Below are 15820 nucleotides of genomic sequence, written 5' to 3' on the forward strand. Positions count from 1 at the left end.
GAGACAGTCCCTACCCAACAGTGGGCTCACAGTCTAAAGTAGAATGAAAAGTACAGTGAAAAGTAGAGCTCTCTGGGCAGATTGTGTTGGGCTCAAGAAGATAAGAAGATTTCATTGCTCCGTCCTTCATTCATTCATTCAATCGTATTTATTGAGCGCTTACTGTGTGCAGAGCACCGGACTCTTTCCACTGAGCCACGCTGCTTCTCTAAGGATACCAAGGCTTACTAAGACTAAGGCTTACTGCTACTCGTGAGAAGCAGCGTGGCTCTGTGGAAAGAGCACAGACTTTGGAGTCAGAGGTCACGGGTTCAAATCCCGGCTCCGCCACTTGTCAGCTGTGTGACTTTGGGCAAGTCACTTAACTTCTCTGGGCCTCAGTGACCTCATCTGTAAAATGGGGATTAAGACTGTGAGCCCCCCGTGGGACAACCTGATCACCTTGTAACCTCCCCAGCGCTTAGGACGGTGCTTTGCACATAGAAAGCGCTTAATAAATGCCATCATTATTATTATTATTAAGATAGTAAGGGATACTAAGGCTTGCCTTTCCCTTCTGCCCAGGGTTTGTATAAGATAAAATGAGAAAACTGATGGAAAAGCGCTTTCAAAAAAATGAAAAGGTGCTTTAAAAATTGTGTGCATTTTCATATTCGACAGGCCGGATTTAACCAGTCACTTCTCTTGTTTAGGAGTAGATTTGGTCAGAAAAGGAATCCCACTTTGTCGGCTCCACAGATTTCCTCCAAGTCTCCAAAAGGGAAATGCAAGGTAAAACCTTCAACAATTTACCACAGTTTGGATCCAAGTTTTAGTAGCTGCAGTTTGGTTTAACCGTTTGTCTTTGGCAAAAGTGATTATCCATTTTGAAAAAAAGTGCTTTTGGCTTAAATGGCTCTCTCCACCCAAGTGAGAAGCAGTGTGGCCTAGTGGATAGACCACAGGCCTGGGAGAAAGACGGTCATGAGTTCTAATCCTGCTCCGCCGCTTGCCTGCCGTGTGACTTTGGGCAAGTCACTTCACTTCTCTTCCCTCAGTTACCTCATCTGCAAAATGGGGATTAAGACTGTGAGCCCTTTGTGGGACAGGGACGGTGTCCAACCTGATTAGCTTATATCTACCCCAGCGTTTAATACCATGCCTGGTATATAGTAAGTGCTTAACAAATCCCATGAAAAAAAACAAAAAAAGATACGAGGAGCACTGCCCAGGAAATCACAAGCAGATACTCTGCAAACCAAAGCGAGTGTCCAATAGACCAGGCTGCTGGGCCCATTTAAAGAGGGTTCCTTATGCAGTTTAAAATGTGGGGCTCTTTGTGGGACCAGGCCCAGAGCCTAGTAGGTCTACCATCAATCAATCAATCAATCGTATTTATTGAGCGCCTACTGTGTGCAGAGCACTGTACTAAGCGCTTGGGAAGTACAAGTTGGCAACATATAGAGACAGTCCCTACCCAACAGTGGGCTCACAGTCTAAAAGGGGGAGAAAGAGAACAAAACCAAACGTACTAACAAAATAAAATAAATAGAATAGATATGTATAAGTAAAATAAATAAATAACTAGACTAACCATCCTTATGCGAGCAGCTGCCTGGGTGGATGGAGGAGAAGAAGAAACTTCCGCCCGGTACTTTTGGAGCGCCTGAGACAAAGAACAGCTGTGCTAGTGCTGAGCATCCTGAGATGTTACTGAGAGATGACAAGTTCTCTCCCTTCTTCATTCATTCATTCACTTGTATTTATTGAGCTCTTACTGTGTGCAGAGCTTGGGAAGTACAAGTCGACAACATATTCATTCAATCATATTTATTGAGCGCTTACTGTGTGCAGAGCACTGTACTAAGCGAATGAATGAATGAGGGAGAGAACTTGTCATATCTCAGTAACAAGGATGGAGCAATGAAGTCTTCTTGTCTTGAGCCCAACACAAAATCTGCCCAGAGATCACTACTTGTCAGTTCTGAGCAGGTTCACATGACTTCTTACATTTCACAGGTGCCCTGACTTGAAACATATAGAGACGGGGTCCCTACCCGACAACGGGCTCACAGCGTGGCAATTCCCAAAGGGGATGCCAGCAGGTGACCGAAAAACTGAGGGGTTCCATGCTTTTCCCCACAGCGAAAAAAATAAAAATAAAAATAAATAAGAAAGAAATAACTTTCCCGAGCTCTCAGGGCCGCCCTAGCAACTTCCTGAGCTTAGAGACGAGCTGAGGGGCTACAGCGCTGCCTTTGAACCCCGCTTCCTTGAAACATTCGGTTCCTCCGTGGAATCAATAGATTGGAAGCATCCCGAGGAGAGGAACTCTGAGGTCCAGTGAGCCACTAATAATAATGATAATAATAATAATGGCATTTATTAAGCGCTTACTATGTGCAAAGCACTGTTCTAAGAGCTGGGGAGGTTACAAGGTGATCAGGTTGTCCCACTTGGGGCTCACATCATAATAATGGCGTTTATTAAGCGCTTACTATGTGCAAAGCGCTGTTCTAAGCGCTGGGGAGGGTACAAGGTGATCAGGGTGTCCCACTTGGGGCTCACATAAAAATAATGGCGTTTATTAAGCGCTTACTATGTGCAAAGCACTGTTCTAAGTGCTGGGGAGGTTACAAGGTGATCAGGGTGTCCCACTTGGGGCTCACATAATAATAATGGCGTTTATTAAGTGCTTACTATGTGCAAAGCATTGTTCTAAGCGCTGGGGAGGTTACAAGGTGATCAGGGTGTCCCACTTGGGGCTCACATAATAATAATGGCGTTTATTAAGTGCTTAGTATGTGCAAAGCACTGTTCTAAGCGCTGGGGAGGTTACAAGGTGATCAGGTTGTCCCACTTGGGGCTTGGGTCGCCTCTCCATCCATCCGGCTTTCCAGCAGCAAGTTGGGGCAGCGCTCCAGCTTGGTCCCGCGGAGATGCTTGTATTTATAACCTCTTTCCCAGGCCAGAACAAGGTTATAACGAGGAAGCCCTACTGAGAGCTCACCTCCTCCAGGAGGCCTTCCCAGACTGAGCCCCTTCCTTTCTCTCCCCCTCACCCCCCTCTCCATCCCCCCATCTTACCTCCTTCCCTTCCCCACAGCACCTGTATATATGTATATATGTTTGTACACATTTATTACTCTATTTATTTATTTATTTATTTATTTATCTTACTTGTACATATCTATTCTATTTATTTTATTTTGTTAATATGTTTGGTTTTGTCTCCCCCTTTTAGACTGTGAGCCCACTGTTGGGTAGGGACTGTCTCTATATGCTGCCAACTTGTACTACCCAAGCGCTTAGTAAAGTGCTCTGCACACAGTAAGCGCTCAATAAATACGATTGATGATGAGGAAGCCCTCCATCGTCCTATAATACAGGGGTCACGTTGCCAAGGAGCCCTGCATTGAGATACCCCGGTGCGAGTTTCCCTCATGCTTTGATTGGCCCCACACGCAAGCGCCCAACCCTTTCTTCTGTCTTTCCTTCTGACAGAAGTTTGGCCCGATGGAAAGATCACGAGCCTGGGAGCCACAGGGGTTCTGGGTTCTCATCCCAGCTGTGTTTCTTACCTGCTGTGTGACCTTGGGCAAGTCAGTTCATTTCTCTGGGCCTCAGTTTCCTCACGAGTAAATGGGGATTTGTTACCTGTTAGACTGTGAGCCTCATTTGGGGCAGGACCTGTGTCCAATCTGATTGTCTTATAATATGTACCTCCCCCTCGTCCCCCTCTCAACCCCCACATCTTACCTCCTTCCCTTCCCCACAGCACCTGTATATATGTATATATGTTTGTACATATTTGTTACTCTATTTATTTATTTATTTTACTTGTACATATCTATTCTATTTATTTTATTTTGTTAGTATGTTTGGTTTTGTTCTCTGTCTCCCCCTTTTAGACTGTGAGCCCACTGTTGGGTAGGGACTGTCTCTATATGTTGCCAACTTGGACTTCCCAAGCGCTTAGTACAGTGCTGTGCACACAGTAAGCACTCAATAAATACGATTGATGATGATGATGTACCTCAGCACTGAGGACTAGGCTTGGCACAGAGTAAATGACACCATTATTTATTATTTTTAATCCTAACCATGCCACTGATCTACTTTGTGACCGTGGACAAGTTACTTAACCTCCCTGAGCCTCGGCCTCTTCATCTTTAAAATGGGGATAAGACAGACCGTAAGTCCCATTTAAGACAGGGACTGAATCCGATCTCTTAGCTCTTTATCTGCCTCAGCACTTAGCACATAGTAAAAGTTTATAAATACCAAATTTATCATCTAGTGAGACAGCGCCTCAAAAATATGGATGCGTTTTCAATGCTGAGAGCTTTATTCATTCAATCATATTTATTGAGCACTTACTGCATGCAGAGCACTGTACTAAGAGCTTGGGAGAGTACCGTATAACAATAAACAGACCCATTCCCTGCCTACAAGGAGCATCCAGTCTGCCGGGGGAGACAGACATGAATAGAAACCAATAAATTACAGATATGAAAGGATCTGACACAGTATTTAGAGACAGAGCCAAAGCCAGGAGCCTAACTTTTATGAGAATAATTATCATTATTATTGTTATTATTGTGGTATTTGTTAAACTCTTACTATGTACCAGTCACTGTACTAAACCCTGGGCGGATACAAGTAAATCGGGTTAGATAGTCCCACATGGGGCTCACAGTCTTTGCAGATGAGGGAACTGAGGCACAGAGAAGTTAATCAGTGGTATTCCTGGAGTGCTTACTGTGTTTGCAGAGCACTGTACTAAGCGCTTAGGAGAGTCCACTATAACAGTTAGGTGACTCGCCCAAGTCCACAAAGCAGGCAAGTGGCCTAGTGGGGGGAGCTCGCAGCATGGCTCAGTGGAAAGAGCCCGGGCTTTGGAGTCAGAGGTCACCGGTTCAAATCCTGGCTCCGCCAATTGTCAGCTGTGTGACTTGGGCAAGTCACTTCACTTCTCTGGGCCTCAGTTCCCTCATCTGGAAAATGGGGATGAAGACTGGGAGCCCCACAGTGGGACAACTTGATCACCTTGTAACTCCCCAGGGCTTGGAACAGTGCTTTGCACATAGTAAGTGCTTAATAAATGCCATCATTATAGAGAAGCAGCGTGGCTCAGTGGAAAGAGCCCAGGCCTTGGATTCAGAGGTCACGGGTTCAAATCCCTGTTCCACCACTCGTCAGCTGTGTGACTCTGGGCAGGTCACTTGACTTCTCTGGGCCTCAGTTACCTCATCTGTAAAAAATGGGGATTAAGACTGGGAGCCCACCTGTGGGACAACCTGATCACCTTGTAACTTCCCCAGCACCTAGAACAGTGCTCTGCACATAGTAAGCGCTTAATAAATGTCGTTATTATTATTATTATTATTATTATTATTATTATTATTATTATTATTAGACACAGTTCTTGTCCCACATGGGGCTCACAAGTCTCCATTCCCATTTTCCAGATGAGGTCACTGAGGCCAAGTGAAGTGATTGCCCAAAGTCACAGCAGACAAATGGCGGAGCTGGGATTAGAACCATTGATTGATTGATTATGCACCTCCTTCATCCAGGCCACTCTCTGGGGGCCGCTCTCTTCCATTTCCAGTTGGTCATTCATTCATTCATATTTATTGAGCGCTTCCTATTGTGCAGAGCACCCTGCCTGCTCTGCCCCGCGGCTCAGCTGGGCAGGTGCCAGTCTGCTCTGGCAATACGGACACCCAGATTCCTGACCAAACTTCAGAAATCTCCTCAAACCAGCCCTGCCTTGCTCTTTTCCCCTTCCTGAGCTCGAACTACAAAGAAGCAGCATGGCTCAGTGGTAAGAGCAGGGGCTTTGGAGTCAGAGGTCACGGGTTCAAATCCCGGCTCTGCCAGTTGTCAGCTGTGTGACTTTGGGCAAGTCACTTAACTTCTCTGTGCCTCAGTTACCTCATCTGTAAAATGGGGATGAAGATTGTGAGCCCCCCGTGGGACAACCTGATCACCTTGTATCTACCCCAGCGCTTAGAACAGTGCTTTGCACATAGTAAGTGCTTAATAAATGCCATTATTATTATTATTATAAGACAGGGCCGTGCCCTTCTGGGGCCTTTGGTGCCATCGCTTTGCGTGACGCCCGCCTATAACCCGCTGGATTTCCCCACTCCCTTCATGCTTGCTGGATTCAGTTGTTCCGTATAAATAATTTCCAAACGTGACTTACCACTCCAAACTCCAGAGCGTAAGGCTTTAGGAGTGTAGTTCCCATTGATGTGGTCGAGTTGTTCAAGTTTTAAAACTTCACTTTCATTTGAAGTTCCAATTTTATCTGGGGTTAATAATAATAATAATAATAATAGTGATAACGATGGCATTTGTTAAGCCATTACTATGTGCCGAACAATGTTCTAAGCGCTGGTGGGGGCAAGGGGGTACAAGGTAATCAGGTTGTCCGACATGGGGCTCACAGTCTTAATCCCCATATTACAGATGAGGTAACTGAGGCACAGAGAAGTTAAGTGACTTGACCAAAGTCACACAGCTGACAAGTGGCAGAGCTGGAATTTGAACCCATGACCTCTGACTCCCAAACCCGGGCTCTTTCCACTGAGCCACGCTACTTCTTTGGTGATACAAGTAGAGCTATGATTTGGCTCATCCAATGACTTCCCTGGGCATTTGAACCCCTTGACCTGTCAATATTCTCTTTCCTGGGCTTATAAATCAATGAGGAATTATAGTCAAATGAACTCAATTTCCCCTTCTTCTAACTTTCAGAGATAATTCAATTATGAGCATAAAAGGAGTTAATTAAAAGCAGGCTTGAGTAAAATCCTGTAGGATAATCCCAGAAGATCTGAGAGAGACCTTTTTTCCCTTTTTAGGAGGAAAGTTTGTTGAGAAGATTAGGGTCTTACCTCCGGTAAAAATTGCTAGTTGAGAGATATAACTGTGTCCCTATTGGAGTAATAAAAAGAGCAGGGGAGAGGAACAGGCAGAGGCAGAGACCTTAATAATCCCACCTCTGCCACTGTTCTGCCGTGTCACCTTGGGCAAGACAATTTATTTATAATCTTAGTTTCCTCAACTGTCAAATTGGAACTACTAAATTAATTAATTAATGATGGTATTGATTAAGTTGTTACTATGTGCCAAGCACTGTTCTAAGCCCTGGGGTAGATACAGGGTTATCGGGTTGCCCCACATGGGGCTCTTAGTCTTAATCCCCATTTTACAGATGAGGTAACCGAGGCACAGAGAAGTTAGGTGATTTGCCCAAAGTCACACAGCAGACAAGTGGTGGAGCGGGGATTTGAACCCCCGACCTCCGGCTCCTAAGCCTGTGCTCTTCCCACTAAGCCACGTTGCTTCTGTTCTAAGCACTTGGGAAGGACAAAAGAGTTCAAGATCCAGTCACTGCCCACAATAATAATAATGATAATAATAATAATAAGTGTGGTATCTAAGTGTTTACTGTGTACTGAAGTCTGGAGCAGGGACGATGCAGTCTGATAATAATAATAATAATGATGGCATTTATTAAGCGCTTACTATGTGCAAAGCACTGTTCTAAGCGCTGGGGAGCAGACACAGTCCCTGCCCGTCATGGGATTCATCAGTACACTGTTATAGGGCCAGTAGGCAGAGAAATAGACACAAGCTGCGGAATCAGAATTTGTAAAATTGAATGTTTGGGCATCTAAATGAATATAGATAAGTGGCCAGGGTGAGCATAAACTCTGCAACTACTGAAGAGTTGATAAGAGACTTGAAGAAGCAGTAAATGGTTGGGGTTAGCCGGGTTAGCGTTGTTTTCTCTCGTTCCCCTTCCATCCACCCTGGAAAAGTCCCAGTCAGAGTTAGCCACCTCACACGCCGGCGAAATACAAAATTATTTTTGTTAGTGTCTGTCTCCCCCTTGGACTGTGAGCTCATTGTGGGTAGGGACTGTGTCTACCAGCTCTCAATGGAAAAGAGGGTGGGTTTTGGAGTCAAAGGTCATGCGTTCAAATCCCGGCTCCACCACTTGTCAGCTATGTGACTTAAGGCAAGTCACTTAATAATAATAATAATAATAATAATAACAATAATAATAATAATGGCATTTATTAAGCGCTTACTATGTGCAAAGCACTTCTCTGGGCCTCAGTTGCCTCATCTGTAAATTGGGGATTGAGACTGCGAGCCTCCCGTGGGACAACCTGATCACCTTGTAACCTCCCCAGTGCTTAGAACAGTGCTTTGCACATCGTAAGCACTTAATAAATGCCATTATTATCACTATTATTACTCTCCCAAGCACCTAGAACAGTGCTCTGCCCACACCAAGCGCTCAGTAAATGCAATTGATCGATTGATTGGCCCTGACTTGCAATGTAAAAAGGCTTATATTTTACTCTGGAGAATATGATCGCTTCAGTATACTCTTATCTGTTAGAGAAGCAACGTGGCCTAGTGGATATAGATGAGCCTGGGAGTCAACTGGACCTGGGTTCTAATCCCGGCACCACCACTTCACCATCAATCATATTTATTGAGCGCTTACTTTGTGCAGAGCACTGTACTAAGCGCTTGGGAAGTACAAGTTGGCACCACTTGTCTGCTGCATGACCTGGGCAAGTCGCTTCACTTCTCCAGGCTTCAGTTCCTTATCTGTAAAATGGGGATTGAGACCGCGAGCCCCATGTAGGAGAAGGTCTTTGTCCAACCCAATTTGCTTGTCTCTACCCCAGCGCTTAGAGCAGTGCTTGGCACGTAGTAAGTGCTTAACAAACACCTCAATTATTGTTATTATGGGCGGTATTATTAGCGGATCTCAAACGTGACCTTTCCTTTTCAGGATGCCGATATCCTCCAAAGAGATGGGCAGAGTGTACCTCAGGCACATTTCAGTGGGACGACAGAGGACGGAGAAGGTCCGTCCGGTCCTCTGGCTTCATCTTCCCTCTTAGCGAAGATGAGAGCCCGAAACCATCTAATTTTGCCCCAGAGAGCAGAGGGCGAGAACATGAGCGCGCCACAGGCCCCCGCCCCGTCGCCCGCCGCTACAGAACACGACGACTTGCTGGTGGACGTGAGGAACTTCATCGCTTTCCAGGCCCGCGTGGACGGCCAGGCCAGCACTCAGGAGATCCTACGGGAATTTGAATCCAAGCTGTCGACGTCCCAGTCCTGTGTCTTCCGAGAACTGCTGAGAAACCTGTGCACGTTCCACAGGGGCGGGAACGGCGAAGGGGTGTGGAGGCTAAAGCCGGAGTTCCGTTGAGCCGACCGCCGGTCACGGCGGGCAGTCTTGGCATCTGCCTCCGAGATTTGACCCCGCGGCTCGCCGAAACTCTGATTTCCTTTTTTTCTGAAAGGAAGTCCGACTGTGAGAGCTTCCTATGTTCTAGAACATGAACACTGTACAGTTCGGGCGGGGGGGGGAAGAACCAGACTGTGAGACCGGGCTTCATTTTTCACCGTGTCACATCTACCTCAACTGCCACTGAAAAGAAAAAAAGCCATGTCCCCCAGCTTGCAAACAGCTTGAATAAGGCTAACGAAATACAAAACAGGTGTTTTCATTTTATATTGCAATAAGAACCCTGGAATCTCTGGCGATTCCGAAGTTGTTCCGAGGCCTTTTGATTTGTGCGTTTGGGAAGGGTGTCACATTTACAGCTCAGCGTTTACATCCAAACTCATGGAGTGGAATCTCAAGAATCTTCCAAGTGTGATTATTTTTGTTTTTTTGAGGGGGGGAGGGAGGTGTTGAAAGTTGTGCACACTTAATGTATTTATAATTGACAGCTCTCATTTGCTTGATATGCAATTTTAAAATGCTTTTTATAGCCTATCAGGAAAAATTTGCCAATGACTTGTCTTAATGAAAGTGATTGTACTGTAAGCATTATAGATCCTATTACTGTCTTACCAGATTTTCTTTGTGGATTATGCACTGTTTTCCAGGGTTAAAGGATAGGTTACATTGGTAATGAAGTAGAATCTTTGTACAGCCCTTTCATTTAAGTATTAGAGGCCACGTTGTTAGCTGCTTTGTAGAAGGAAGTTTCTCAAAGGATTTTTGGACAGGGTGTTCTTGAATCGTGAACATATGCTAACTCCTCACCAGGGTTTGGGCAAAAAAAGATGTATTTCCAGGTCTTCACCTACCAGTGGTGGGTCGTGAAGCTAAAACGCAAGTACTGTGAAAGTTGATGTGACGCTTAGGGGTATTTTTTTTACTATTTATATATATATATATATATATATATATATATATATATATATATATATATGCAAAGTGTGTTTCTCTGGAGCTCCTGGCAAATTATTTATAAGGTTTACTGGTGTGCAGAGTTTGGGCATCATGATTTCTAAGCATTATCATTCCTGATTTTTTTTTTTTCCTTGAAATCTAATGTACAGTAAGTCCTTGATTACCCTCTGCCTTCTCCCTTGATACACGCTCAGAGTTTGTATGGGAAGGGCTGAGTTGGTTGTTCTCAGCTCTGTCGCCGACTGATCCCGTGGTCTCAGGCAAGTCACTAAATTATCTGTGCCTCAGTTTGACCGTCTGCAAAAATGACAATGAAAACTCACTGATAAAACGTGAAGTTTAAATCAGATATGGGTGCTATGGATGGTAAAGATGGTATTGTTTCATAGCAGAAAGTTTAAGTGCGTGAGCAAATATTCCTGGGTGATTTCTTTTTTAACTTAAATAAAGACTCAGAGGTAAAATTTAAATGGATCCAACTTTGTCAGTTTGTGGTGGTGTTTGTTTTTTTAACGCTTGCTTTTGCTGTACTTAGTTTTTCTCTGTCATGTTTTGCTTTTCCAAAGGACAGCTTCATTGTCCTAGCATACATTTTGTTTCTTGGGAAGTCAGTGATAGCATTTTGCATTGCTGTTTTCATGAGTGTCTGAGCCCCTGTCTGTAGAGTTCTTAGTGGCACGTGCAGTGATAATATTTTGCGAGCTCATGAGAAACCTGTGATTCAATTCTGATTCAATTAATTCTGATTCAATTAATTCTGATTCAACAGAATCATGTCTGTTCAATTCAAGCCACTTGGATGGTCTGATAGCCCCCCACAAATAGCTGAAATTCAATCCTTCCTTCAGGTACCCTACACTGAAAATCTGAAAAGATTGTTTTATTGATGAATGCCAGATGGAGAAACAACAGAATTTCGATCCCAAGACCGTTATTTGGAGGTAGGTCTTTGGAGAAAACATGTAAAAACATTTACGGGAAAAGGATTTAAGAGAATGACACCGAATCAATCAGTCAGTTGCTTTTCACACTGGGGAAGCAGCGTGGCTCAGTGGAAAGAGCATGGGCTTTGGAGTCAGAGGTCAGGGGTTCAAATCCCGGCTCTACCAATTTTCAGCTGTGTGACTTTGGGCAAGTCACTTAACTTCTCTGTGCTTCAGTTACCTCATCTGTAAAATGGGGATTATGACTGTGAGCCCCCCGTGGGACAACCTGATCACCTTGTAACCTCCCCAGCGCTTAGAACAGTGCTTTGCACATAGTAAGCACTTAATAAATGCCATCATTATTATTATTATTATCATTCAGATCCTACTGTATGAAGAGTGATTTAGTGAAGTCAGTCGTATTTATTGAGCACTTACTATGTGCAGATTGCTGTACTAAGCGCTTCGAAGAATATAACAGACCCATTCTCTGGAAAAGTACCATAAATTTACACGATCCCTGCCATCGAGGAGTTTACAATCTACAGGGGGAAATAAACACTAAAATCAATTCCACACAGAGGGAAGAAAGAAAGGGGGATCGATATGTGAGTTAGTGCAAGGTAAATAAGTTAGGTACATAAATACGACAGGCACTTTTGAATGCACCAGTGTGTAGGTGTGCAGAAGCACCGTGGCTCGGTGGAAAGAGCGCGGGCTTTGGAGTCAGAGGTCGTGGGTTCAAATGTCGGCTCCACCACTTGTCAGCTGTGTGACTTTGGGCAAGTCACAACTTCTCTGGGCCTCAGTTACCTCCTCTGTAAAATGGGGATTAAGACTGTGAGCCCCCCGTGGGACAACCTGATCATCTTGTAACTTCCCCAGCACTTAGAACAGTGCTTTGCACATAGTAAGTGCTTAATAAGTGCCATTATTATTATTATTAAAGTGGCAGTTGGGGAGATGAGAGATTAATCGAGGAAGATCTCTTGAGGGAGATATGATTTCAGAAAGACTTTGAACATAGGGAGGATTGTGTTCTCTTGGATTCGAAGTGGGAGCGAGTTCCCAGGCAGGGGGAAGGTTGTGAGCAAGAGTTTGGCAGTGGGAGCAATGAGAACGAGGTACGGTGTGAGAGGAACGAAGAGTGTGCGCTGAGGTGTAGTGGAAGAGAGGTAGGAAGGACGGGGACTGATGTGACGCCACGAGGACAGCACTTGTTGCTGCTGCTACAGGAAAATAAACCTCATCCTAACAAGTTGGAAAGAATTCCTCTCTCCCTGCCCCCACACCCAGATCTGACAGATAATCACTCTCCCCCGCCTTCAAAGCCTTATTAAATAAATAAGAAGAAGAAGAATGGTATTTATTAGTGCTTACGATGTGCAAAGCACTGCTCGAAGTGCTGGGGAGTTTACACGGTGATCAGGTTGTCCCACGGGGGGCTCACAGTCTTAATCCCCATTTTACAGAGGAGGGAACTGAGGCCCAGAGAAGTTAAGTGACTTGCCCAAAGTCGCACAGCTGACAAGTGGTCGAGTCGGGATTGGAACCCACGACCTCTGACTCCAAAGCCCGCGCTCTTTCCACCGAGCCACGCTGCAAGAAGCCTTCCCTGACTAAGCCCTTCTTTCCTCTTCTCCCACTCCCTACTGCGTCACCCAACTAGCTCCTTTTATTAACCCCCCCTCCCAGCCCCGCAGCACTGATGTACACATCTAATTTATTTATATTAATGTCTGCCTCCCCCTCTAGACTGTAAACTCCTTGTGGGTATGGAATGTGTCTCCTTATCATTATATTGTAATCCTCAAGCGCTTAGTACAATGCTCTGCACACAGTAAAGTGCTCAATAAATACGATTGAATGAAAGAATGAATCAATCCTCCCAGAAAGCCATGCTCACTGCTTGATTTGTATGTCTACAACGGACCTCCACTGTCAGAGATGCCACTTTGATACAGAAGCAGTGTGGCTCAGTGAAAAGAGTATGAGAGCTTTGGAGTCAGAAGTCTTGAGTTTGAATCCCTGCTCCTCCACATGTCTGCTGTGTGACTTTGGGCAAGTCACTTAACTTCTCTGAGCCTCAGTTACCTCATCTGTAAAATGGGGATTACGACCGTAAGCCCCACGTGGGACAACCTGATCACCTTGTATCCCCCCCCAGCGCTTAGAACAGTGCTTTGCACATAGTAAGCGCTTAACAAATGCCAACATTATTATTATTATTATATTCAGCAAGTAGAATTTATTGAGTGCTCATTGGATGTGGAGCACTGTACTAAGCGCCTGGGGAAGTAAAATACAACGGTTAGTGGACAGGATCCCTGCTCACCAAATCCTGTCAGTTCGCCCTTCACCACCTCTCCAGAATCTGCACTTTCTTCTCCATCCAAACAGCAGCTTGATTGATCCAAGCACTTCTCGTTTACTGCTTCGACTACTGCATCCTCCTCAGTGACCTCCCTGCCTCCTGTCTCTACCCGTACCAGTCCATACTTTACTCCGCTGCAAGAATCATTTTTCTAAAATTAAAAAAAAAAAAATCAGTCCACATCTCCCCATTCCACAAATACCGCCAATGGTTTCCCATCCACCTCTGCATCAAACAGACACACCTTACCATCGGGCCGAAAGCACTCCCATCATCTCGCCCCCTGTTACGTCACCTTGCTGAATTACTACAACCAACCCTGCACAATTTAGGCTTCTAACACCAACCTGCTCTCTTCACCTAAATCTCATCTCTCTTGCTGTCTACCTCTTTCTTACATCTTTTCTCTGGGCTGGAATTCCATCCCCCTTCATATCTGACGTATCACCACTCTCCCCTCCTTCCAATCCCTCCTAAAATCACCTCTCCTCCAAGAGGGCTTCCCCTATGAAGTCCTCATTTCCCCTCCCCATCCTCCTGCCATAATGATGGTATTTGTTAAGCGCTTACTATGTGCCAAGCACTGTTACCTCTGCACTCATATCTCAACTTAAAGCATGTGATATCCCTTCCACCCTCAGCTCCTTGCTTTCTGCTATTTTCCCTGGGCAGGGATCGTGTCTACCAACCGTACTGTATTATACTCTCTCAAGTGCTTAGCGCAGTGCTCTTCAAGCAGGAAGCTCTCGCATACCATTAATTGATCGACAGAACTTAGTTTATGAACTCTCTTGTACTCTCCCAAGCTCGATGTGGGCAGGGAATGTGTCTGTTTTTATTGTATTGTTCTCTCCCAAGCTCTTAGTACAGTGCTCTGCACACAGTAAGCGCTCAGTAGGTATGATTGATGGATTGATGGACACAGCCCTCTCCACCCCAGGAAGGGGTCACAATTTAAGAAAGTAGAAGTTGCATTATTTAGAATGCAAAAGATAACTTTTCACCTAGAGCCAAACCCTGCCATTTTTTTAAATGGTATTGGTTAAGTGCTTACTATGTGCCGGGAACGCTGGGATGGATACAAAACAATCCAGTTGGACGCAATCTGTGTACCGCATGGAGCTCACGGTCTTAATCCCCGTTTTGCAGATGAGGTAACTGAGGCACGGAGAAGTGAAGTGACTTGCCTAAGGTCACTCAGCAGACAAGTGAGCAGCAGAGCGAAGATTAGAACCCAGGTCCTTCTGACTTCCAGGAGTGTGCTCTCTTCATGATGCCACGCTGCTTCTCGACAGAGTTGTCTCTCTATATGTTGTTCATATTTTGGGATGAGAAAGGGAAGCGGGTCTTTGTTGCTGTGGGAAATTGTTGAGTTGGCGGTTACTAGTAGACGTGGCCTATAAAATATAGAGATTGAGACACAAGTGACCTTTCCAACCCCTTTGCTATATTTTTTTTTTGATTGCCTATTTATAGATCACTATATTGTAGGCTCCTTGAGGGTGGGAATCGTGTCTACCAACTCTGCTGTATTGTACTCTCCCAAGTGTGTAATACAGTGCTCTATGTACAGTGCTCAATGAATACCATTGATTTACTGACCGCTGTTTTGTAAAATATGGAGAAGGGCAGTGTAGCCCAGAAGTTTTGTTCCGTTGCTTTAAGACATTTCACCTAACTCCCTCATTTTCCTTTTCCTGGTGAGTAACCATCACAGTTCTCCCTCCCTCAAAAGTGCAATAGGATAAATAAATCAAGTTTTCATAAGGTCAGTTCCGGACATTCAGTTCTGCTAATAATAATAATAGTACAGTGCTCTGCACACAGTAAGCGCTCAATAAATACGATTGAATGAATGAATGATAATAATGATGATGGTATTTATTAAGTGCTTACTGTGTGCAAAGCACTGTTCTAAGCGCTGGGGAGGTTACAGGGTGATCAGGTTGTCCCACAGGGGGCTCACAGTCTTAATCCCTTTTTTACAGATGAGGGAACTGAGGCACAGAGAAGTGAAGTGACTTGACCAAAGTCACACAGCTGACAGTTGGCGGAGCCGGGATTTGAACCCACGACCTCTGACTCCAAAGCCCAGGCTCTTTAAACTGAGCCACGCTGCTTCTCTAATCAATCAATCAATCGTATTTATTGAGCGCTTACTGTGTGCAGAGCACTGTACGAAGCGCTTGGGAAGTACAAGTTGGCAACATATAGAGACAGTCCCTACCCAACAGTGGGCTCACAGTCTAAAAGAGGGAGACAGAGAACAAAACCAAACATACTAACAAA

At 44.9% G+C, this 15820-nt stretch overlaps 1 protein-coding gene across 1 annotated transcript in view; it reads left to right on the forward strand.

Annotated features, from left to right (window-relative positions):
• ERCC6 (ERCC excision repair 6, chromatin remodeling factor) overlaps positions 1 to 10208 on the forward strand; it is a 154266-nt gene extending 144058 nt beyond the window's left edge. The window contains exons 20-21 of the mRNA XM_038744022.1: positions 693 to 771; positions 8810 to 10208. Of these exons, the coding sequence (XP_038599950.1) occupies positions 693 to 771; positions 8810 to 9235 (505 nt within the window). The 3' untranslated portion in view covers positions 9236 to 10208. The remainder of the gene's footprint in view (positions 1 to 692; positions 772 to 8809) is intronic.
• The last annotated feature ends 5612 nt before the right edge of the window (positions 10209 to 15820 follow it).

This window comes from Tachyglossus aculeatus, chromosome 3, assembly GCF_015852505.1.
Source record: "Tachyglossus aculeatus isolate mTacAcu1 chromosome 3, mTacAcu1.pri, whole genome shotgun sequence".
Taxonomy (NCBI): domain Eukaryota; kingdom Metazoa; phylum Chordata; class Mammalia; order Monotremata; family Tachyglossidae; genus Tachyglossus; species Tachyglossus aculeatus.